Here is a 24848-nt window from a genome sequence, read left to right on the forward strand (position 1 = left end):
TCGAAAAATTTTCGCGCTCGCTTCGCTCGCATTTTCGATCACTTTCTAAGATATGGACTGCAGCAGCATTACTCTGTTGCAACGTTACTGCTGTAGCACTGTCAATTTTCGTGATGTAATGATGTGACTGATTTCCATACTAAAAGTAAAAATGTACAACTGTCTATCAAATTGTGTTTTTATATCGAAAAAATTTCGCGCTCGCTTCGCTCGCGTTTTCGATCACTTTTTAAGATATGGCGACTGCAGCAGCATTACTCTGTTGCAACGTTACTGCTGTAGCACTGTCAATTTTCGTGATATAATGATGTGACTGATTTCCATACTAAAAGTAAAAATGTACAACTGTCTATCAAATTGCGTTTTTATATCAAGAAATTTTCGCGCTCGCTTCGCTCGCGTTTTCAATCACTTTCTAAGCTATGGCGACTGCAGCAGTATTACTCTGTTGCAACGTTATTGCTGTAGCACTGTCAATTTTCGTGATATAAAGATGTGACTGATTTCCATACTAAAAGTAAAAATGTACAACTGTCTATAAAATTGCGTTTTTATATCGAAAAATTTTTGCGCTCGCTTCGCTCGCGTTTTCAATGACATTTTAAGATGTGCTAAGGGTGACATTCGGGTGGCGACTGCAGCAGCATTAGGTACTCTGTTGCAACGTTACTGCTGCGGCACTGTCAATTGTCGTGATAAAATGATGTGATTAATTTCCATTCTCAGCTGTAATGCGGCAATGAACGTCACTCAATTTACCAAAAAAATTCAATGTAATCTTGATGACCCTAGGGAGAGGGGGCACCATTGTCTAGAAATGCTTAGGGCATCAAAATATCTTAATCTGGCACTGGTCGTTTGCGGAGTCAAATGATTTGGGACTCGCATTTTATACGCATTACCATGCATTCCCGAAAACAATCGAATCATTCCCGAAAGTCTCGCAACGCATTGAGGTTACAAGGGGCACGTGTCTTCCTCAGGAGTCTGAAGAAGACCACGGTGAGTGGCGGTCTAGCCACAGGCAGGCCGCTTCGCTTTCGCTCGCGCGCGTATACCTTACGGCTTACTGTATCGTCCGATATACACCTACTACCTACTCTGTCGTTTAAATCACGTGTAAAATTTGAATAAGGGCGAAAATACTATTGACTTTGGAGTGTAGTTTTATTTAGTGGTACCTAATTGTAAAATATTTTATCTGGACTACAGTCCTCTAGCATATCCATCTGTCAACTTTACCTACTTCAAGTTCCGCCTCCAGGGGAGAGGGAGAGAAATTAGGATTAGAAATTAGCCGCTTACTGACACAGACCGAATGCCACGCGGGCGGAGCCGCGGGCACAGCTAGTCCATTTTAAAACTAAACACTACAAATCACATTAATAATGTAAGTTTCATCTAATGGCTGGTCGACGCTTCAAGAGACCATAGACATAGGGTTTATTACAGGCTGGCAGGCAGTTGTGTGTTGTTGATATTTGTTATATATGATACCTATTACCTACCTAAGTACTGTTGTTGTTTTTAGTTTAGTTTGGTGAAACTTTAATTATAGGTAACACTGTACTTTGTGTTATGTTAAATAAATAATAATAAAAAAAAATAGGCCAGGCGCTTACCTTTCTCAGCGTATATAGCTGACAGTACAGAGTGATAACGCAGCCAGCGTTATGGGATCAATGCCGCAGGCTGAGCTTTTGGACGGGGTGTTATTATTAAAACTTCGTTACAAACATTTTGTATATAGTTCTTCTTTTTATATATTATTCTTTCTACTAGCTCTACTTTAGTTTTATTTTTTTATTAATTAGGCAACAGTACAGGTTAATGCGTGTGTTACTCCGATAGAACAAGCGTTGATCCCCCGTACCAGCTTAAAGTAGCCCTGGTCCCCATTCTCAACGCCGAAAGAGTTCTTGAGGATCCAATATTTGGTGCCGTTTTCTGTAAGAGATATTGCGTTATTGGTCATTGTTGTGTGCTATCTAAAGCAGCGGTCGGCAATAAGCGGCCCGCGAACCTCTCGCTTGCGGCCCGCGAGCCTCCCTGGCTATTTTGTATGTAATATTGACAAACGACAATGTCTGCTAAAGTCAAAAATATTACCAAAGTGCAGCCCGCGTTAACTTCGTTAACTACTATGTGGCCCTTGGCTGCTAAAAGGTTGCCGACCGCTGATCTAAAGCATTATAAGAATTTAAGTGCCATTTCGAACCCACAGATCTAGAATGACGCTTACAAATAGTATATGAACATTTCCAAAGTCCGAAACAGGCAGACTACAAATGAAAAAACCGGCCAAGTGCGAGTCGGACTCGCGCACGAAGGGTTCCGTACCATTACGCAAAAAACGGCAAAAAATCACGTTTGTTGTATGGGAGCGTCGTTTTAATAAACTACCTACTCTCCTTTAAAATAAAGCCTATCGCAACGTAACAGCAGTTGCATTAAGAATAATTATAAGACATGTGACCAAATATGCCTTAAGGTGACTTCCAGATGTCAACTGCATTCAACAGCGGCCGCAACAACGACGACGCACTCAGCTGCAGTTCATATTCGAACGTTACATTTAAGGGTAACATTCCATTTCTGACCGCAGCTGCACTAATAGTACGAACGCGTCGGTGTTATTGTCACCTTAAGGTGACAGTCCATTCCAACGACAGCTGCACTACCATTCATTTTACTACGGAAATTGACAATAACACCGACGTGTTCGGACCAGTAGTGCAGCTGCGGTCAGAAATGGAATGTTACCAATGTAACGCGTCCTTCAAATATTATTTCACTCTCAACTTTGTTGAAGAAGGAAATTAATAAGGAAGGAATTAATAGGTTGCATACACACCTATTCCGTATCCAACCAGCAAAAGAGCGTGCGTAACATCATCCTTGCACTTTTGGGGGTACAATATACCTTTTCTCAAAAATGGACGGCAAAGTCGACTTTGCAGTTTAAAAAATAGGTCGCGAAGTGCGGAGATTATGGTCAGTCAAAAATTAAAAAGTTAAAAACATTGCAGTATCGCTTTTGGGACTGCAATGTTGCATACAAATTCCATTATTTGTCGAATTCCAAACTTTTTCAAAGTTTAAATAGCCATATCAAATGAAGGCACAGGCCCATTAAACAGTCAAACAGATGATAATTACTTATTATTATAATGTTGGTATCGCGACTATTTAGGTGTCTCAAATAGGTAGGCGTATTTTCGGCAGAAAACAACACCTCTATTTTAAAATTTAAAAAATAAAAAGGCGGCAAAGCAAACCTTTTCAATTGTTTCTACTTTTTTCTGTGAAAATATATACGAAAGGACGTTGCTTCTGTAAAATATTTCTATTATATCTATATTTCTTGCACCATTTTTGAGAAAAGCACTATATATGACTCGGCTGGAAGGCTACTTGCTGGCTTCGGATTCAATTAAACGGACTCCCAAGGTCGTCCGTTTAAAACGAATCCTCAGCCTGCAAGTAGCTTCTTCCGAGCCTCGACAATAATGTACTATTTTTATGGAAAGCTAAGTCGCTGTCATCTATAGCTGAAACAGATTAAAAAAATTACAAATTATCTATAATCAACTATAATATAATTTCGGGGTCTCTATTGTTTCCCATAAAGTTGTAAGTCATAATGTATTTTTTCTACTCGTCGACTGTAATTCTTGAATTAAGATTTCTTATACCAAACTGCAATTGGGTATTTTTAATGTATGGGCTCCCAACTCAACTATAATATTCATTTCGATACAGTTTAGTCAACTATAATGAAATTGGCCAATCACAGCTCGCCGCGATCAAGAGGACGAAACAAAACCTTAGCTCAAAATAATTATTTATTTTAGGTTGTATAGTAGAAACAATTGCTTCATAAGTCAGAAACGCGCATGTGACACCCTTAATAAAGCAACATCCATAGACTACGAAAACTACTTAGCGTTGCTTGTTAGTCTCCATAGGCTACGGTGGCCGAAATCGAGAAAACAACTGTCTAAAAATTGAATTTAGCGCAGAGCAAGTAACAGGGCCTCATGAGTTACGAGGTGGTGTTGTTGACCAGCCCGCCGGGGCGCGTACCAGTATCAAGATATCACGGCTGCTCGCATATCTTAGCTTTTGGTTTGGTTTGTTTGTATGATTCTACTAGTTTAAAGTAATATTTTAGTTGACGCGTAGAAAAAGTATTGTATACAATAGTGATATAATCAAGCTTTTCAATCTCATACCTTACTTAGACAACTCAGCAAGCTTCGTTGTCTAAACACGGCACTCGACTGAAAAGCTCTCTATTATATCACGATTGTATAAAGTACTAGTTTGTCCACATTGTCGTTAATCATAATTTGGTTTTTCTCAGAAACGCGTAACTTTTCAGGATTGCCAAAAAACAAACCTAATCTATCAATAGGATAACCTTACGAAAATCCTGAAATCATTATGACTAATGATAATCTGACATCTGACAATCATTACATTATGACTTTCAAAAATTAAGTCAAACAAAGGGAGCCCATTATTTCAAGGTATTTAGTTATGTCTTACGTACCTATTGACACAGGTCCCGTTTCATATACAAGCTGTTTTAATGTTTCCTCATCTGCAATTCTGTAGGTCTTATATCCCGTGACCTTGGTGACGGCCTTTGTGGGGTCTTCATGGCACGTTGATTCGTTTCCTGTATACGGGTAATCTTTTTCTAGTACTACGCCAAATATCTTGTGGTAGCTGCGAAAGTCATATTTCAAATAGTTTGCCTTAAACTAAAAGTACTTCAAAATTTCAAGTGCAGTTGTACAGTGCATTCAATGAAATTCATTTTAGGAATTTTTACCCTAATTGTCATAACTTAGTGACACGGCTGCTTTTTTTAGTCACAAATAACATTAAAGAAACAACAGCTAAAACTATAGTTTGTCAAGCCATTTCCGTCAGTAGAAAATAGTAACAAATTTAAAAAATGTCAGGTGCCACAGAAAATTTGAATTTCGCTCTTTTTCTACTGACAAAGTTGTTTGACCGACTATATATAAGTTTTCTGAGAAAAGTGTTAACTTACTCCATTACCATGTAAGGATTTCCTCCTTCACAATTATGCGGCCATCCTTTCCGAACTATACAGTCTAAGCTCTGCTGTTCAGAAAAGGACAGGAGCTTTCTATGTTTGATAGCATACTGGCCTTCAATAACTCCTGGAAACATAAAAAAATTAAACAAACTATCTACATATATAAATGATCTATATTGATCTGTAATCAATGTGAGAACGATATTTGTAATGTTACAAAATACGCAATTTACTCGTATTAAGGTAGCCGTGTTTTCCTACATCACAACATACAACATAAGAAATATTTCTAATTTGTTATAATTTTATTTAGGCTTTTTTGATTAAACATTCCTGACTATTATGTATTTACATTGACATGTTCTTTTAAATTTCTTCTACTTGCAACAAAATACACAACAAAGAACACATACCTAGCACCATACTCGTAGCACTGATATGTATTTGCTATAAAAAAAGTAGTATACTTAGTAGATATCAGTAAAGGAAAGCATAGTGACGAATCCAAACCAATCTCAACAAAGCTTAGTTCTTCTTTTGGGTTGCAAGATGACATACGCTTTTAGATTCAATAAAAGGTAACTCACCAGTAGCAGCAAAAATCCAGCACGAACCACAGCCTAATTGATTTTTTACGTGAGTGACCGCTCCATGGTCCCTCCAGTCCCAATTCTCAGGTGCCGTGATCTCCTCATCAGGACCAAGTTGCTTACTTACAATTTTAAGGTCCTCGTCAACTAAACTAGTACCAAAAAGAGCTCGTCGTTCTTCAACTGTCAAATCAGCAAAACGGGTTACTTCAAACACACTTTGTGCATGCATTGCGTTGCGTTCATTGATTTCGACTAAAGATTCCTTGAAAATCTCAAGTCTTTGTAAGTATTCTTCCGAATTGTATACTTTCCCATGTTTTTGAACGAAGTTTTCGAAAATGTTGTGTGCATCGCTCAAGTCGTAATATGGTTTTTCAAATAATTCCACAGCGGCGGTGCCGAATACTAGCAAGACAAATAGTGGAAACATGATGGTGTCAAATGACAGACAAGTTATACGCTAAACTGGTAAAATAATTTATTTTTATATAAATTTATCAAGTCCATTTACGTCCCTTTCCATTGTTTTATTACCTAAAGTAAAATATTTCAGCACTAGTTTAATAGCAAAGAATGTAAGTTTAGTAGATTGTTAACCAAGGGTTGAAAGGCACCCATTTCTGTCGAGGTAGTTTGGCGCTCGAACGCAGTGAGAGCGCCAATAGTCCGAGACGGAAATGGTGCCTTTCACCCGAGTTAAACACTCTACTTTTCATATCGAATGCGAGGAAACCACACAAGACAAGGCAATTTCGCAAAATCAGTAATTGAAGTACCCAATAGACCTACAGCCATGATTTTTTACCTTAGGACTTACTTGCAATCGGAGACTTTACATGTGTAAAGATTAATAACGCCTAGCGAAAATCATTTAGATTGCAATAGGTATTTACGAAAACACACATTTTTTAACAAACTGCAGTAATTTTAAAATGATTTGTTCATTATAGTACGAAAATCAGCGGGATTGCCTCTTACTTTTTAATTTTATACTTTTTCGTTCTAAAAGCCGCCACAGACTACCGGACCGTACCGCGACCTTGGTGCGTCGCACCACCTAATAATATAATAAAAGTATTTTAAATATTAAATAACAATTTAATTAATGATATAAGAAATTTTTATCTTGTATTTTATTTTATTTTCATGAATATAGTGCTAAATAACTTTAAAAACCAATTTAATATCGTACAAACGTTTAACTGTGGCTGTATAAGAATCTGCCTTTGCTCATTTACGCAAGTGTAAGGTTAAAAAAAATATTTTTGGTGTATTCCTTTTGGTTCCCGCCTTATGAAATCGAGTAAATAGAATTCAACGAAAGAAATCAAGAATAATTTGTTTTAACAATTTACTTACATCATTTTTTATAAAAAAAAAGGATCAACGTGGGATTAGTAAAATTAAAGAATTACCAATTGTTACAGGCGAGGAAATAAAGACACTATTTTTCCATTTTGTTTCCACCCAGTTGTTCGTGCCTCGTGGGACGGGGACGCAGAGGAGTACACCACTTTTCTGCGCTAGAGCATAAACGTATCACTTTCTGCGCACCTTTTAGAACAACAACGACCCACTTTCAGAGCATGAGATATGAAAAAGTACTTACAATGTACGTCATTCAAAGTTACACGTGCAATCATCGAAATTCTTAAGTAGGTACCTACTTGAAAAGAAAATTAACTACACGCGTATTCTCATTGGTTTAAGGGTGACTCACGTTAGACCGGAACGTGGCCGGGCCGGAGCTTCCGGCGCTTACTTTTCTATGACATGACAGGCGATCACGTGATGCTTTCCATAGAAAACGATGCGCCGTAAGGTCCGGGCCGGACACGGCCCGGTCTAACGTGAGTCATTCTTTATCCGTAAATTTCACAGCAGAAGTGCTGATTACTACCAAAAATCATGGTACACAACTTACAAGTGTAGTAGGTTCAGCTAGCAAAGTTTTTTGAATAATCGTACCCAGGGTTATTTTTGGGATTGCCAAGAAATATGAATAGTTGAGTCCTCTATATAGTAATTTCATCGGTTCAGAACCTGAGTTCGTGAAATAGAAAAAAATCTCAAATATTAGCTATAAATCGCCTTAAAAAAATTGTTAATACCTATTAACATTTATTCCACTAAAAACCTACGTAAGTATGTCATATACTTGCTAACTACGAGTATAAGATTCCCACAGTACCTAAGCTCAACAGGTACTGTGCATGCTCAAAGAAATTGAGTGTGAAATGCCCATAATAAGTGTAATTCCTATGTGAAAATAAACTAACCTATGAACAATGGAAGCTGTGTTACAACCACCCGAGCCGTTTCTATTTGAGAACAATATTTCAAGTGTTACTTCGGGAAATTTGAGTAAGGCGTGGCAAAACTGGAAAAATGCGTTTAACATATATTGTGAGGCATGTGAACTTCATAAAAAAGAGGAAAAGGTGAAAACTAACATTCTTTTGCACGTCATCGGACCCAAATGCAGAGAGGTTTATCAGCAGTTTTCGGTGAAACCAACAACCTTGCAGGCCCTTTTAAAAAAAATTTACGATTTCTTTTTGCCTAAAACTAACACGACAGTAGAGAGGCATAGGTTTTTCACGCGGGAACAGAAATCGCAAGAATCAGCGGAACAATATGTTTTGGAACTCAATAAAATGGCTGCCAAGTGTGGATTCAAAGACTTGTGTGATGACCTTGTAAAAGATCGTTTGATTTGTGGGATACGAAATACGACTCTGCGTGAACGTTTATTAAAGGAGCCTGATTTAAAACTTAGCTCTGCGTTGGATATTTGCCGTTTAGTGGAGATGTCGCAGGTGCAAGCCAGTACTATAAAACCAGAATCGGAGACACATCATGTTCATGAATTGAGTACAAATTGTGGTACAAATAGACATGAAGACGTTGAGGAAGCGGTAAACTGGGTAAACAATTCGTATTGTCGTTGTGGAGCTCGTGCGGCGAGGGGTGCGCCCCCCGCAACCGCCGCCCCCGGCACCTGGGAGCCGCGCGGACGCCGCCGGCGCGGTTGCGGACGAGGAAGAGGTCATCGCGCTCCTGCTGCAGTCCCCGTACAGGCGGACAGGGATCCAAGGCCTGGACCTAGTAACGTCTCGACTCATCATTCGCGGTCATATCAAGTGTGTTCGAGATGTGGTAGTAATCACGCGTATAATAAGTGTCCGGCATACGGTGTGCGTTGTGACAGTTGCAATAGGTATAATCACTATGCGAAGATGTGCCGGGTGTATGCTGTGGAGGGAGCCTCCAGTGATCAGGTAAAAAGACATAATAATAATACTTCGGGTACCGATTGGTCTGTTACACTTGCAATGAATGATCATTTAATTCAATTTAATATTGATACTGGTGGCGGTGTAAATGTTTTACCTTTAGTCAGTTTGCAAAATATGAATATCTCAGTGCAACAGTTGACGCAAACGTCTATGAAATTACGAGGTTATTCGGAAATCCTACCGACTGCGCCATGTAAAATATGTATTGTGACGGAGGAATAAATGCCACACGTAAGCTGGTTGTAAGACTGATCTTTATTCCACTACCCACACATATCCAAGTAGGTATACATATGAATCGTGCGGTTGTGGAAACAGTTCCTTCAGTTGACAAAGCCGGATGTGAGCGTCGTCGATTTGTCAGTCGACGAGACTCATCCCAAACTGAAATGACGTATAGCACAAACGTGAGTACCTATATGAGCTTGCTGTTCTATGACTTCCAAAGACTCAATTCAGTGTTGTGAATAACGCTTATTTTTAGGCTTAAAAGACTCGAGCCCTCAAGACTCGTAAGTCTTGAAGACTCGACGATATTTGAGAATTGTATTTATTTATTTTACGCGTATGTAAGAAATCGTCTTTGCCGCCTTTGAGGCGTTAAGCCTCGAGAGTCTTAATTAAGGGTTCGAGTCTTTAAGCCTCGAAATGAGCGATATTCACAACACTAACTCAAAGTCTATTTAGATTAAAATTAAAGGAAAATACTGTAATAAACTTAAAGACAAATTCTTTTCTTGAAATGTTTTGATTTGTAGAATAGGTATTTTATATTAGGTGTGTATCATCTCAAACACAGACATAACATAATCAGTAGCCCAGTTTGAAGTTAAATATGCTGCAAAGTCCTTGGAAAAAGAAAGAGTAGGTACAGTGGATGAAATTAGGACGTTATTTTTTGCCGCAATTACGCACTTCAGTTCATTTGTGGTGCGCGTGCCGCGGCCGCTGCAGGACACCATCGCAAGCGCAGAATCTGACCGAAGGGTGTGGTGTTTCGGCGGTACCGGGGCAACCTGCCGAATCCTACACCAAGGTCACCAAGTCAGACGACGCAACGAAGCCACGCTGTTACGTCGTCGCCCAAATCTAATGGTTTTTATTTGTAGTTTCTTTGTATTGTATTTTATTTTGTAGTTTCACAGTGCCTTGGTTTTACTGTAATAATGTGTTACTTATTTGACTAATAAATAAATAAATAAATATTACATATAAGTTAAGTAGGTATACCTTCATGACATATTATTATGTCACATATGTACTAACTACAATATTTTTAATAACTAAACGTGAAATTACATGGCTGTTTTTTACGGTGGGGGCATACTACCACCAACTGCCAACTATAGTAGTATAATTAGTTCATAAAAAATAGGGGGTTACAAAAAAAAATTAAAATTCAAAGTAGTTTATTCAGACAAAAAAGTTATAGTACGAGTATAGATATAATGCGACAAAAAATAGTAGAAATTAAACAAAATGGAACTAGAAAGAGTAGAAATTAAAAAGTGGCAAATAAAACAAATGAAATTACACACACACTCTCATGTAAAAATAGCATAAGGAGGAGAACTCCAAATTTAAAATGACACTGACAGTTTCATGTATATACATTTATACGATTATCGTTGTGTGAGTGACATCCCTCCAACCATGAGATACAATATCATTCCACAGTGCAGGACATAGTATATTCGGTCCCCATGGAACACGCGTTGACTCCTCGGACCAGCTTGACGTAGCCCTGGTCTCTGACTTCAGGGCCATAAGAATCTTTGAGGATCCAATACTTGGTGCCGTTTTCTGTAATATATCGCAATTTCATGCAGTTATAGGATTTAAACATTCTTAGAAAATCACAAAATAGTTATAACATTTCCACAGCGAGCTGTAGTGTAGAGATAAGAAAATGCCATTCAAATTGATTAAAAGAAAATATTAGCTAGTTGGAAAAAATGTTGTCTAAACTGCAAAGTGCAGATTTTGTGGAACTAGATTTACCCAAAACAAAATATTTCCATACACACCTACACCATAACCGACTAATAACACAGCATGACAAATAGCGTTTTTGCACTTTTTGGGGAGTAGTATCCCCGAGTGATAGGGGGGGAAGTCCGCGGGGTCAATAGCTGAAACAAGAGGGAACATTTTTATACAATTTTGCAAAGCTAAGTAAGAACAAAATAGATCAGCAGGTTTATTATGGATGGTTTTATTCAAGGACATGTATGGTGGTTTTATTGAACGTGACGGACACCGTTTTATCACGCTGTCACGTAGACAAGAACGACCATCATATCCGTACAGGAATAATATCCAGGAATCGTACCATAATTGTGTAATAATAGATTATGAATTTGATATGAATTTGTTATGGATATATTCTGTCAATCATATCCAAGTTCATAATCTGTTACAATTACGATCAGAATAAACCTCCTGATCTTATGATGTGTTAAAAGGGAAGTAATTATACTACGTACTCGTCTATACAAAAAGAGAAAACGTTTCCACTTCTAAATATTTTCCATTCTCCATGATTTTTAGGGTTCCGTACCCAAAGGGTAAAACGGGACCCTATTACTAGGACTCCGCTGTCCGTCCGTCCGTCCGTCCGTCTGTCACCAGGCTGTATCTCACGAAGCGTGATAGCTAGACAGTTGAAATTTTCACAGATGATGTATTTCTGTCGCCGCTATAACAACAAATACTAATAAAATAAATTAATTAAAAATTAAAAAACACGACTGCGAAAAAGCGAACTGAAAAGACAAAAATAATTTTTAGTTGTGTTAAAACATTTTCCCATTTAAAAATAACTTTTAAATGGGAAAATGTCAATACATCAAGGTCCCCGACTGCAATTGAAATAAAATACACAGGTACAGTCGAGATCCTAAATGAGCATAAAACTTTTGCGTTTGTTGTTTATAACCTTCACTAAACACTCATATTCTAATTTTTTTTTACATTCATTAAGTTGAGTAACTAACACAACTAAAAATTATTTTTGTCTTTTCAGTTCGCTTTTTCGCAGTCGTGTTTTTTAATTTTTAATTAATTTATTTTATTTTATACTTTTTAGAATTTTTACATTCATTAAGTTGAGTTACTAACACAACTAAAAAATATTTTTATCTTTTCAGTTCGCTTTTTCGCAGTCGTGTGTGTCTTTAATTAATTTTGGGGTCATCATTTCGTTACTAAGCATTTGAAGTCACTTTATATTACTTTTGCGAGGGCATCCTCAGTACAGAAAGGCACGCAGAGCGCCGCATATATCGGGCTACGCCCGACTCCTTTGGAACGCGTACAGTGCGCCACGAACGTCGGGCTACGCCCGACGCTTTGAGTAAGAGGGCACTGAAGACGTCTTGGTAAGCGTACAGCGTGTCACGTACGTGGGCCTACGCCCGACACTGAATATGAGAGAGTCGAAGGCGCCTGGCTTTGGACCAAGTGCAGCGCGCCATGTACGTCGGGCTACATCCGACTCTTTTACTATTAGGGCGCCGAAGGCGCCCGGCTTTAGAACGCGTACAACGCGCCTCGTACACGCCCGACGCTTTGAGTAAGAGGGCGCCAAAGGCGCCCGGCTTTGGAACGCGTACAGCGCGCCACGTACATCGGGCTACGCCCGACGCTTTGAGTATGAGGCCGGCTTTGGTAATCATACAGCGTGTCACGCTACGCCCGATACTTTTAATATGAGAGATTTGAAGGTGCCTGGCTTTGGACTGCGTGCAGCACGCCACGTACATCGGGCTACGCCAGAACCTTTAAGTGTGAAGGCGCCGAAGTTGCCCGGCTTTGGTATGCGTACAGCGTGTCACGTACGTCGGACTACGCCCGACACTTTTAGTATGAGAAAGTAGAAGTCGCCTGACTTTGGACCGCGCGCAGTGCGCCACGTATGTACGTCGGGCTACACCCGACTCTTTTAGTATGAGGGCGCCGAAGGCGCCCGGCTTTGGTAAGCGTATAGCGTGTCACGTACATCGGGCTACGCCTGACCCTTTTAGTGTGGGGGCGCCTTTGGCGCCTGGCTTTAGACCGAGTGCATATACTTGGACAAGTTGCAGGAAGCGCACATCTTCCTTACGCTCTGAGCCTTATATAGGCCCTACGTGGAGCTCACCCTTCGGCCTTAAAAAAATGTCTACACCATCATACATGTTAAAATTAAATCAAACCATATGGTTATAATAATACTTTCACGATTTGTTCTGCCAAATTCGGTGCAGAGTTAGCTTAGACGGACTCTGCATCGTATCGATTAATAAATAGAATTTATATTTTAAACTTTTCGATTCCATAAGCGCAATTACGAACATGTTTTAAAAACTATGAGTAGTATGTACCACCTAATATAATATAATTATATTTTTTTATGATCAGCGGAGAAACCCTTTCCTTTTATTTTAATAAGTACCTATATCCCATTCAATAATAATATTTGGTTTTATGAGATTAGCTTCTCTTAACATATTATGTCAATTCTTACTTTCTCAAAATGAGACTTAAACCCACATGTTGCATATATATTATCAATCGGCTTTCAAAGCCCTTCATTTTGATACCCTACTCGATAAGTTTGCACGATATTTTTTTCTAAAGGTTGCGTAATATGGCGTATTAAGTCCGTCATATTGTTTTTATAATGACGTCACATAGCCTATATTACCCGGGATGACGTAAAGATACTAATGATGTATCATACGTCTAAATCGGTTAAGGCATTCAGAAGTTAAGGTGGAATAAAGAAACTCACATACATACAAACATGAACGCTGAAAACAATACACTCTTTTTGTTTGGGCAGTCGTGTAAAAAGTACGGAACCCGCGGTGGGCGAGTCCGACTTGCACTTGTCCGGTTTATTTTTTATGTTATTAGCACAATGAAACACTATTAGGTTTATAGGTTTTCCTTTTTTCAAAATTTGCAATAGCAAAATATATTTTTATAAAGCGATACCTATAAACCTAGAATATATTATGCTGAAGCGGTCGACACCAAAATAAAAGTGATTTCTTAAGATTTATTTAGTTTAGTGGAAGCCGTTTTCTCCCGAAATGGAAATGTATGAAAAAAGCACCATTGTCAGTAGCTATTCTTCCCCCTTAAGGTTTTCATATGACAAGAATATGATCGTTCGCGCTTTGCACAGTTTTTTTTTTATTAGGGGGACATCTTACACAGATCAACCTAGCCCCAAACTAAGCAAAGCTTGCATGGGCTAGGCGACGATATACGTACTCATATAGATAAATACATACTTATATACATAGAAAACAACCATGACTCAAGAACAAATATTTGTGTTCATCACACAAATAAATGCCCTTACTGGGATTCGAACCCGGAACCATCGGCTTCGCAGGCAGGGTCACTACCCACTAGGCCAGACCGGTCGTCAGTTTGCACTGCGAGTCAAGGTCGTACCATAGCAATAACAAAACTAATATAATTTAATAACAGAAATACACTCCAAAAGCATGAAATGTCCGTTACCTATATACAGAAAAGCTCATAGTTATGAAGAGAATAAAATAATGTTTTTTTTAAACCAAAAATGAATGTGAAAATTGAAACTAGCCATCAAGATAAAAATATCATAATTACAAATTAAATTGACTGGTAAATGCACAAAGAACGAGCGACCTCAGCAAGCCAATTCGAAGCACGAATTTTTCTTGCACCATCCCAATAACCCGGAGTTAACCTGTTAACCCAATGTCAAATTGTACTGGAAACAGTGGTAACCATGGTAACCCCGTAAGTGAATGGTGCTAGTGGCCCTTTGACTTCAACTTCTGGCGAAGTATTTCAGAGTAAAAATGAATAAGTTGTAAATGCTATATTATCATTTCATTAAAACTAAAAAAAATAGATTGTTTGTTTTTTTTTATGCTATTTGAATTTATAGGCAGGTACTACAAATTACGTGGGGCTACATACATTATACAATTAATTTACCTCGATTGTCTCGTGAATTTACCGTAAAATGGGGTGAGTAGGGTCAAAACTGAAATTCAAACCTCGATAACATTTTATTTTTACATATGAAAACTGAATGGTGTATACCTATTATAAGTGTTCCGGACGTTTGTATTTTAGTTTTTATTTTATTTTGGGTAGTTCCATTTCATAACTTTGACGATAAAGAGGAAAACCCACCTCACCCCGTAGTGCCTCGTATTTGGGGTGAGAGAGGTTTTCATACAAAGGTGATTTTGGAAGATTGTTGGATCGATTTTTTTTTATTATGCGTATTACTATAGCTCCATTTTAAATTAGAATACATTATTTTTGTAGCAGTAGCCTTAAAATCCCTTCTCACCCCCCTCTCAAACCTTCCCTCCCCATTCATAACCCACCTCTCCCCGCGAAACCTACTCACCCCGTTTTACGGTACTGTCTTTTTCTTACGCCAGTACTAGCACCCAATAGAATGGGATTAGTAGGTATAGTTTTCCTGGTTCTTACTAACTGGCAAGTTGTGTTTGCCAGAGTATAGATGTCATATATTGGAGAAAAAGTGACGAACCCCTCCATTTGTTAAGGCTGCAGTGGTATTTGATGAAAATAATTTGATTTGTTCCCAAAGTTGTCTTTGCTTTTACTTACATACTGACAACGGCCCCTTTTCATATACAAGCTGTTTCAATGTTTCTTCATCTGGCTTATATACTTTGTAATCCGTGACTTTGGTTACGACCTTCTTAGGATCTTCGGTACATGTTGATGGCGTTCCTGTGTACGGGTAATCTTTCTCTGGGACAACGCCAAATTTTTTGTGGTAACTGCGAAAAATGCAAATCTTTCAAATATTATAATAAAGTAACTATGAAGTAACATTTTCTATATGGATAAATATGAATGACAAGTACCTACTTAACATCGTTAAATTGCCCGAAAAATGGGTGTTAAAAATGTTTCAATATAAGAAATATTTCAGAAAAGGACTATATTGTTATCATTTTGTTAATGAAGATTCAGGATCTACCATAATCTTGTTGAACTGATGATAAAGAAGACATTCTTACATTAACACTTTTTAAATAGTGTTAATCTGTTCAAAGTTCAAACCCAGTTGAAATCAGGAGACATAATTATCAATCGAAATACTTAACGATATACCTAAAATATGATTACAATTTAATTATCAGAAGCCTATAGTGTTCCACTGCTGGGTCACCCCCATTCTCCAGCCCTCCCAATCCAGTCAATTCAGTGTGCAGTCTCTGGACATTCCTTTAAAAACTGGACATGTGCGAGTCCGACTTGCCCATGCCCACCGAGGGTTCCGTACTTTTTAGTACTTACATATTTGTTGTTATAGCGGCAACAGAAATACATCATATGTGAAAATTTCAACTGTCATGGTTCATGAGATACAGCCTGGTGACAGACAGACGGACAGTGGAGTCTTAAGGTGACAGTCCATTTCCAACGATAGCTGCACTACTGTTGCGACGTTACTGTCATTCATTGTCTTGTCATTCATTTTACTATGGAAATTGACAGTAACATCGACGTGTCGGGCAGTAGTGCAGCTGCGGTCAGAAATAGAATGTTACCTTTAGTAATAGGGTCCCGTTTTTACCCTTTGGGTACGGAACCCCAAAAAGGAGTCTAACTCATCGCTCCATCGCCTACGTGGTCTACCACAGATCCCTGTTGTGAGGAGTTGGGCGGCGTCGGCATATTTTATTTATTACTTACTCCGCTACTACGTCTGGTAGTCCTCCAGCACAGTTATTGCCTTCATATTTTATGCAGTCCAAACCCTGCTGTTCAGAAAAGGCCATATTCTGGTTGTGCTTGATGGCATATTGGCCTTCAATAGCACCTGCGAATATTTTAATGAGTTAATATATTGAACGTGATATACGAACAGTTAATTAAGTTCATTATTAATAAATGTGTACAGTAAACACGACAAACAAGACTTTGTGAATTTTTATGTTGGTTTTTGTAATTCTATGTTGCAGAAAAAATAGTGTTTGGCTTAATAATTTGTCTGGCAAAATGTCTTTCTACGAAATAAAGTCTCTCAATCAAAGAAATATTTATTTTGTTCTCGATAGGAAGACAAAGAGTGTTCAATATTATGCCTATTTATGCATTTGAAGAACGTTTCAAAAATGCATTCCTAATTTCTAATATTGTGTATTTCTAAGAAGTTTGAAGTCCCTCATTAAAAAAATTCACAGATTTCGTGCCTCACACGACTATCGAGCACATTGGAAATGAATCTACGGAATTCGAAAAAATATTGTCGCTGAGCGACGAGAAAGTCTGGATAAGGAAAAAGTTACAAAATATAACTACAACATTGAATGATAATTATTTTATTCTTAGACTAACACAAGTATCCTGGACATAACGCATGTGAACAAACAAATTGCAAAATTTCCACACGCGTATCGAAGTTTGAATAATTGTCGCCGTGGCGCATAAGTATAGGTACATATTTCATTTTTCGATTAATAAGCAGGATATATTAATGTTCAAAGTACAAGAAAATTATTACACGGCAAATCCGTAGTCAACTCGAGAAGTGGTAGCCACATCGCCGTTATCTTCACTGGAGTCTTGATCGGCAGCGGCCCATTTGCTGCAAGATATGAAATTTCCTTGACAGCAGTTTGACGCGACGAGAGATGACCATAACAGCGTTTGTCTATATTGTACCAAACCTGAGTTCCAATAGGTACTACCAGGGTTCAGCATCAGCTATCTTGGGTAATGCTCTACCATGTGATCATCATGACGAATCGGGTGTCCAAAACAGCGCGTGCCTATGTTGCACCAAACCTCCCTCTCCCTCTCCCTCTCCCTCTCCCTCTCCCTCTCCCTCTCCCTCTCCCACTCCTCTCCTCTCCCTCTCCCTCTCCCTCTCCCTCTCCCTCTCCCTCTCCCTCTCCCTCTCCCTCTCCCTCTCCCTCTCCCTCTCCCTCTCTCCCTCTCCCTCTCCCTCTCCCTCTCCCTCTCCCTCTCCCTCTCCCTCTCCCTCTCCCTCTCCCTCTCCCTCTCCCTCTCCCTCTCCCTCTCCCTCTCCCTCTCCCTCTTCCCTCTCCCTCTCCCTCTCCCTCTCCCTCTCCCTCTCCCTCTCCCTCTCCTCTCCCTCTCCCTCTCCCTCTCCCTCTCCCTCTCCCTCTCCCTCTCCCTCTCCCTCTCCCTCTCCTCTCCCTCTCCCTCTCCCTCTCCCTCTCCTCTCCCTCTCCCTCTCCCTCTCCCTCTCCCTCTCCCTCTCCCTCTCCCTCTCCCTCTCCCTCTCCCTCTCCCTCTCCCTTCCCTCTCCCTCTCCCTCTCCCTCTTCCCTCTCTCCCTCTCCCCTCTCCCTCTCCCTCTCCCTCTCCCTCTCCCTCTCCCTCTCCCTCTCCCTCTCCCTCTCCCCTCTCCCTCTCCCTCTCCCTCTCCCTCCCCTCTCCCTCTCCCTCTCCCTCTCCCTCTCCCTCTCCCTCTCCCTCTCCCTCTCCCTCTCCTCTCCCTCCTCCCCTCTCCCTCTCCCTCACCCTCTCCCTCTCCCTCTCCCTCTCCCTCTCCCTCTCCCTCTCCCTCTCCCTCTCCCTCTCCCTCTCCCTCTCCCTCTCCCTCTCCCTCCCCTCTCCCTCTCCCCACTCCCTCTCCCTCTCCCTCTCCCTCTCCCCTCTCCCTCTCCCTCTCCCTCTCCCTCTCCCTCTTCTCCCTCTCCCTCTCCCTCTCCCTCTCCCTCTCCCTCTCCCTCTCCCTCTCCCTCTCCCTCTCCCTCTCCCTCCTCCCTCTCCCTCTCCCTCTCCCTCTCCCTCTCCCTCTCCCTCTCCCTCTCCCTCTCCCTCTCCCTCTCCCTCTCCCTCTCCCTCTCCCTCTCCCCTCTCCCTCTCCCTCTCCCTCTCCCTCTCCCTCTCCCTCTCCCTCTCCCCTCTCCCTCTCCCTCTCCCTCTCCCTCTCCCTCTCCTCTCCCTCTCCCTCTCCCTCTCCCTCCTCCCTCTCCCTCTCCTCTCCCTCTCCCCTCTCCCTCTCCCTCTCCCTCTCCCTCTCCCTCTCCCTCTCCCCTCTCCCTCTCCCTCTCCCTCTCCCCTCTCCCTCTCCCTCTCCCTCTCCCTCTCCTCTCCCTCTCCCTCTCCCTCTCTCCTCTCCCTCTCCCTCTCCCTCTCCTCCCTCTCCCCTCTCCCTCTCCTCTCCTCTCCCTCTCCCTCTCCTCCCTCTCCTCTCCCTCTCCCTCTCCCTCTCCCTCTCCCTCTCCCTCTCCCTCTCCCTCTCCCTCTCCCTCTCCCTCTCCCTCTCCCTCTCCCCTCCTCCAGCGATTTTGAAAGCCCACGCAGTTTGTTTTAGGCTCAAATTGTAGCTGACTAAATTGTCCAGAGCCGTTTTTCTCAAATTTTTGATATCATTCTTCGTTTCCAAATTATCGAGCACCAAAGTCAAAAATTCGGAACAAAATTGAATTTTATTTTCACTATTTCGACCATAACTTTTTTTGTTTTTGACTTTCTCGAATAATTATTTTTGCACCTTACAGCTCTCGTGATTATGCGTCTTTTGAGCCTATTTTTTAATATCATAATATATCTTCACAACTTTCCGAGATATAAGGGGATCGCACTTTTTCGTGAAACCGGACCCTATACTGGAGCGAACGAAAAGACATTTCCAATGTCAAAATCATTCCCTATACGCGGTCGGCAACCTTTTAGCAGCCAAGGGCCACATACTAGTTAACGGAGGTGACGCGGGCCGTACTTTGTTAATATTTATTACTTTATGAGACATTGTTGTTTGTCACTATTACATACAAAATAGCCAAGGCGCCTCTCGGGCCGCAAGTGACAGTTTCGCGAGCCGCATGCGGCTCGCGGGCCGCAGCTTGCCGACCGCAGCCCTATACAATCCCCGTTATAAACATTGATTAATTAAAGGCCACTATTGCGTATAAAATATATCTACTCAGTAGTACGTCAATATACCAATAAAAAATAATTAATACAAAAACGTGACCATCCTTAATATAAAATTATTCGGAAATAAGAGGGAATAAAATAAATTAATTAAAAATTAAAAAACACGACTGCGAAAAAGCGAACTGAAAAGACAAAAATAATTTTTAGTTGTGTTAGTTACTCAACTTAATGAATGTAAAAAAAAATTAGAATATGAGTGTTTAGTGAAGGTTATAAACAACAAACTCAAAAGTTTTATGCTCATTTAGGATCTCGACTGTACCTGTGTATTTTATTTCAATTGCAGTCGGGGACCTTGATGTATTGACATTTTCCCATTTAAAAGGTCCCCGACTGCAATTGAAATAAAATACACAGGTACAGTCGAGATCCTAAATGAGCATAAAACTTTTGAGTTTGTTGTTTATAACCTTCACTAAACACTCATATTCTAATTTTTTTTTACATTCATTAAGTTGAGTAACTAACACAACTAAAAATTATTTTTGTCTTTTCAGTTCGCTTTTTCGCAGTCGTGTTTTTTAATTTTTAATTAATTTATTTTATTTTATACTTTTTAGATTTTTTACATACATCAAGTTGAGTTACTAACACAACTAAAAAATATTTTTATCTTTTCAGTTCGCTTTTTCGCAGTCGTGTGTGTCTTTAATTAATTTTGGGGTCATCATTTCGTTACTAAGCATTTGAAGTCACTTTATATTACTTTTGCGAGGGCGTCCTCAGTTCAGAAAGGCACGCAGAGCGCAGCATATATCGGGCTACGCCCGACTCCTTTGGAACGCGTACAGTGCGCCACGAACGTCGGACTACGCCCGACGCTTTGAGTAAGAGGGCACTGAAGGCGTCTTGGTAAGCGTACAGCGTGTCACGTACGTGGGCCTACGCCCGACACTGAATATGAGAGAGTCGAAGGCGTCTGGCTTTGGACCAAGTGCAGCGCGCCATGTACGTCGGGGTACATCCGACTCTTTTACTATTAGGGCGCCGAAGGCGCCCGGCTTTAGAACGCGTACAACGCGCCTCGTACACGCCCGACGCTTTGAGTAAGAGGGCGCCAAAGGCGCCCGGCTTTGGTAAGCGTCCAGCGTGTCACGTACGTCGGGCTACGCCCGACACTTTTAGTATGAGAATGTTGAAGGCGACTGGTTTTGGACCGCGTGCAGCGCGCCACGTACGTCGGGCTACGCCCGACGCTTTGAGTATGAGGCCGGCTTTGGTAATCATACAGCGTGTCACGCTACGCCCGATACTTTTAATATGAGAGAGTCGAAGGCGCCTGGCTATGGACCGCTTGCAGCGCGCCACGTACATCGGGCTACGCCAGACCCTTTAAGTGTGAGGGCGCCTCGGCGCCTGGCTTTGGTATGCGTACAGCGTGTCACGTACGTCGGACTACGCCCGACACTTTTAGTATGAGAAAGTAGAAGTCGCCTGGCTTTGGACCGCGCGCAGCGCGCCACGTACGTCGGGCTACGTCCGACTCTTTTAGTATGAGGGCGCTGAAGGCACCCGGCTTTGAAACGCGTACAACGCGCCTCGTACACGCCCGACGCTTTGAGTAAGAGGGCGCCAAAGGCGCCCGGCTTTGGTAAGCGTACAGCGTGTCACGTACGTCGGGCTACGCCCGACACTTTTAGTATGAGAATGTTGAAGGCGACTGGCTTTGGACCGCGTGCAGCGCGCCACGTACGTCGGGCTACGCCCGAGGCTTTGAGTATGAGGCCGGCTTTGGTAATCATACAGCGTGTCACGCTACGCCCGATACTTTTAATATGAGAGAGTCGAAGGCGCCTGGCTATGGACCGCTTGCAGCGCGTCACGTACATCGGGCTACGCCAGAACCTTTAAGTGTGAGGGCGCCTCGGCGCCTGGCTTTGGTATGCGTACAGCGTGTCACGTACGTCGGACTACGCCCGACACTTTTAGTATGAGAAAGTAGAAGTCGCCTAGCTCTGGACCGCGCGCAGCGCGCCACGTACGTCGGGCTACGCCCGACTCTTTTAGTATGAGGGCGCTGAAGGCGCCCGGCTTTGGAACGCGTACAGCGCGCCACGTACATCGGGCTACGCCCGACGCTTTGAGTATGAGGCCGGCTTTGGTAATCATACAGCGTGTCACGCTACGCCCGATACTTTTAATATGAGAGATTTGAAGGTGCCTCGCTTTGGACTGCGTGCAGCACGACACGTACATCGGGCTACGCCAGAACCTTTAAGTGTGAAGGCACCGAAGTTGCCCGGCTTTGGTATGCGTACAGCGTGTCACGTACGTCGGACTACGCCCGACACTTTTAGTATGAGAAAGTAGAAGTCGCCTGACTTTGGACCGCGCGCAGTGCGCCACGTATGTACGTCGGGCTACGCCCGACTCTTTTAGTATGAGGGCGCCGAACGCGCCCGGCTTTGGAACGCGTACAACGCGCCACGTACGTCTTTGGTAAGCGTATAGCGTGTCACGTACATCGGGCTACGCCTGACCCTTTTAGTGTGGGGGCGCCTTTGGCGCCTGGCTTTAGACCGAGTGCATATACTTGGACAAGTTGCAGGAAGCGCACATCTTCCTTACGCTCTGAGCCTTAGGCCCTACGTGGAGCTCACCCTTCGGCCTTAAAAAAATGTCTACACCATCATACATGTTAAAATTAAATCAAACCATATGGTTATAATGATACTTTCACGATTTGTTCTGCCAAATTCGGTGCAGAGTTAGCTTAGACGGACTCTGCATCGTATCGATTAATAAATAGAATTTCGAGATTAATAAAGCGCAATTACGAACATGTTTTAAAAACTATGAGTAGTATGTACCACCTAAATATAATTATATTTTTTTATGATCAGCGGACAAACCCTTTCCTTTTATTTTAATAAGTACCTATATCCCATTCAATAATAATATTTGGTTTTATGAGATTAGCTTCTCTTAACATATTTTGTCAATTCTTACTTTCTCAAAATGAGACTTAAACCCACATGTTGCATATATTATCAATCGGCTTTCAAAGCCCTTCATTTTGATACCCTACTCGATAAGTTTGCACGATATTTTTTTCTAAAGGTTGCGTAATATGGCGTATTAAGTCCGTCATATTGTTTTTATAATGACGTCACATAGCCTATATTACCCGGGATGACGTAAAGATACTAATGATGTATCATACGTCTAAATCGGTTAAGGCATTCAGAAGTTAAGGTGGAATAAAGAAACTCACATACATATAAACATGAACGCTGAAAACAATACACTCTTTTTGTTTGGGCAGTCGTGTAAAAAGTAACTCACCAGTAGCGCTAAAGATCCAGCAACTACCGCATTCGCCTTGATTTTTGACGTGAGTGACCGCTCCATGATCCCTCCAGTCCCACTGCTCTGGGGCCGTGATCTCCTCGGGACGAAGACGAAGCTTAATCGCTATTTTATCTATATCTTCATCACGCATTTGCATACCATAACCAGCTTTTATCTCTTCGGGTGTCATATCAGCAAACCGTGTTACGTCAAAAACGGTCTGCGGAAACATGGCATTGCGCTCATTGATATCTGCTAAATTTTCAGTGAAAATCGCGAGTCTTTTCAAGTATTCTTCGGGATCGTATGTTTTACCATGTTTCTGAACGAAGTTTTTGAAATGGTTGTGGGCATCGCTCAAGTCGTAATATGGTTTTTCGAAGAGTTGCTCAGCACTAATGCCAACCACTAGCAAGAGAAATAACGGGGACATTTTATTTTTAGTAGAGAAACCAATATGCTTTACTCATTAAAGAGGAGTGCAGTTAAAGTCTTTCTTTTTATACACTTTACCGCATGTACGCATGTAAGTAAATATTTTATCGCTCGTTAATTATTAACTTTACTACAAAGAACGCAGAACTTATACACGTTCCTATTAAAAAGTTAAAACTACGCATTTAACTGGCACCAACACGTGCAATGCTTGAAATTCCTATTTAATTGCGGCAAAAATAACGTCATAATTTCATCCACTGTACCTACTCTTTCTTTTTCTAAGGACTTTTCAGTTATATTTAACTTCAAACTGGGCTACTGATTATATTATGTCTATGTTTTAGATGATTTATACATACATACCTAATATAAAATAGGTACGTCTATTCTAAAAATCATAACATTTCAAAGAAACAATTTGTCTAAAAGTTTATAACATTATTTTCCTTCATTTTAATCTAAAGAGACATTGAGTCTTTGGAAGTCATAGAACAGCAAGCTCATATACCTACTCACGTTTGTGCTATACGTCATTTCAGTTTGGGATGAGTCTCGTCGACTGACAAATCGACGACGCTCACATCCGGCTTTGTCATCTGAAGGAACTGTTTCCACAACCGCACCATGAACACTGGCTTAGTGGTTATTTAGGGTTCCGTACCCAAAGGGTAAAAACGGGACATTACTAAGAAGACTCCGCTCTCTAACTAAAGTTAAACCTAGAAATGAAATTCAGGTGTCTCATCTCTCATCTCAAATCTCAACCCGTTGAAGTGAGAGAAGTATCCTTCGGATTCAGAGTATTCAGACTATACCAGCGTTACTGCAACAGGCTTGCAGCGCGACAATACTGCTGCAGTACTGGTGGTTAAATTGTTATAAATAATATTTTCTTATCTATCTCGTGTGACAATGGAGACCCAGTTCGCTGTAAAATTTACATCCACTCTTCAATCCCGCGCACAGGATGGTCGGAAATTGTGCATTTCGCCGGGAGATTTATTCATACGTCGCCAGTTTTAACAACACCTTACTGGGTATTAGGATTGAGCGCAAACCGAGCGTGGTTTATATAACAGTGCGATTTTAAAATAGTATTTGGGTTTAAAATATTTTTTAAATACGGCTAGAAACGATCAGTGCTAGCGCAAAAAATAAACCTTTGCACTGGAAATGACGAGTGATTTGTTTCTTTGTAATG

The 24848-nt window shown here is 41.1% G+C and overlaps 1 protein-coding gene across 1 annotated transcript; it reads right to left on the reverse strand.

The window, feature by feature from the left end:
* Positions 1 to 1806: 1806 nt before the first annotated feature.
* Positions 1807 to 23689, reverse strand: LOC134790398 (uncharacterized). The gene is made up of 12 exons (XM_063761166.1): positions 23204 to 23689; positions 16698 to 16824; positions 15600 to 15775; positions 10994 to 11098; positions 10636 to 10769; positions 8601 to 8772; positions 5662 to 5847; positions 5074 to 5198; positions 4556 to 4769; positions 3516 to 3551; positions 2855 to 2923; positions 1807 to 1947 (listed from the first exon to the last, which is right to left on the reverse strand). The coding sequence occupies exons 1-12, from the start codon at positions 23640 to 23642 to the stop codon at positions 1811 to 1813; spliced, it is 1920 nt and encodes a 639-aa protein (XP_063617236.1). The 5' UTR covers positions 23643 to 23689; the 3' UTR covers positions 1807 to 1810.
* Between the last annotated feature and the right edge of the window lie 1159 nt (positions 23690 to 24848).

The sequence above is a fragment of the Cydia splendana genome, chromosome 5 (assembly GCF_910591565.1).
Source record: "Cydia splendana chromosome 5, ilCydSple1.2, whole genome shotgun sequence".
NCBI classification, from domain to species: Eukaryota; Metazoa; Arthropoda; class Insecta; order Lepidoptera; family Tortricidae; genus Cydia; species Cydia splendana.

Excerpts from the sequence above, each read along its gene's own strand:
- LOC134790398 (XM_063761166.1), bottom strand. The coding sequence starts at position 23,642 with ATGTCCCCGTTATTTCTCTTGCTAGTGGTTGGCATTAGTGCTGAGCAA. Across the intron at positions 10,770-10,993 it reads ATTAGTCGGTTATGGTGTAG|AAAACGGCACCAAGTATTGG; the intron begins GTGTGTATGGAA and ends GATATATTACAG. Across the intron at positions 4,770-5,073 it reads AAGGAGGAAATCCTTACATG|TTTAAGGCAAACTATTTGAA; the intron begins GTAATGGAGTAA and ends AAGTACTTTTAG.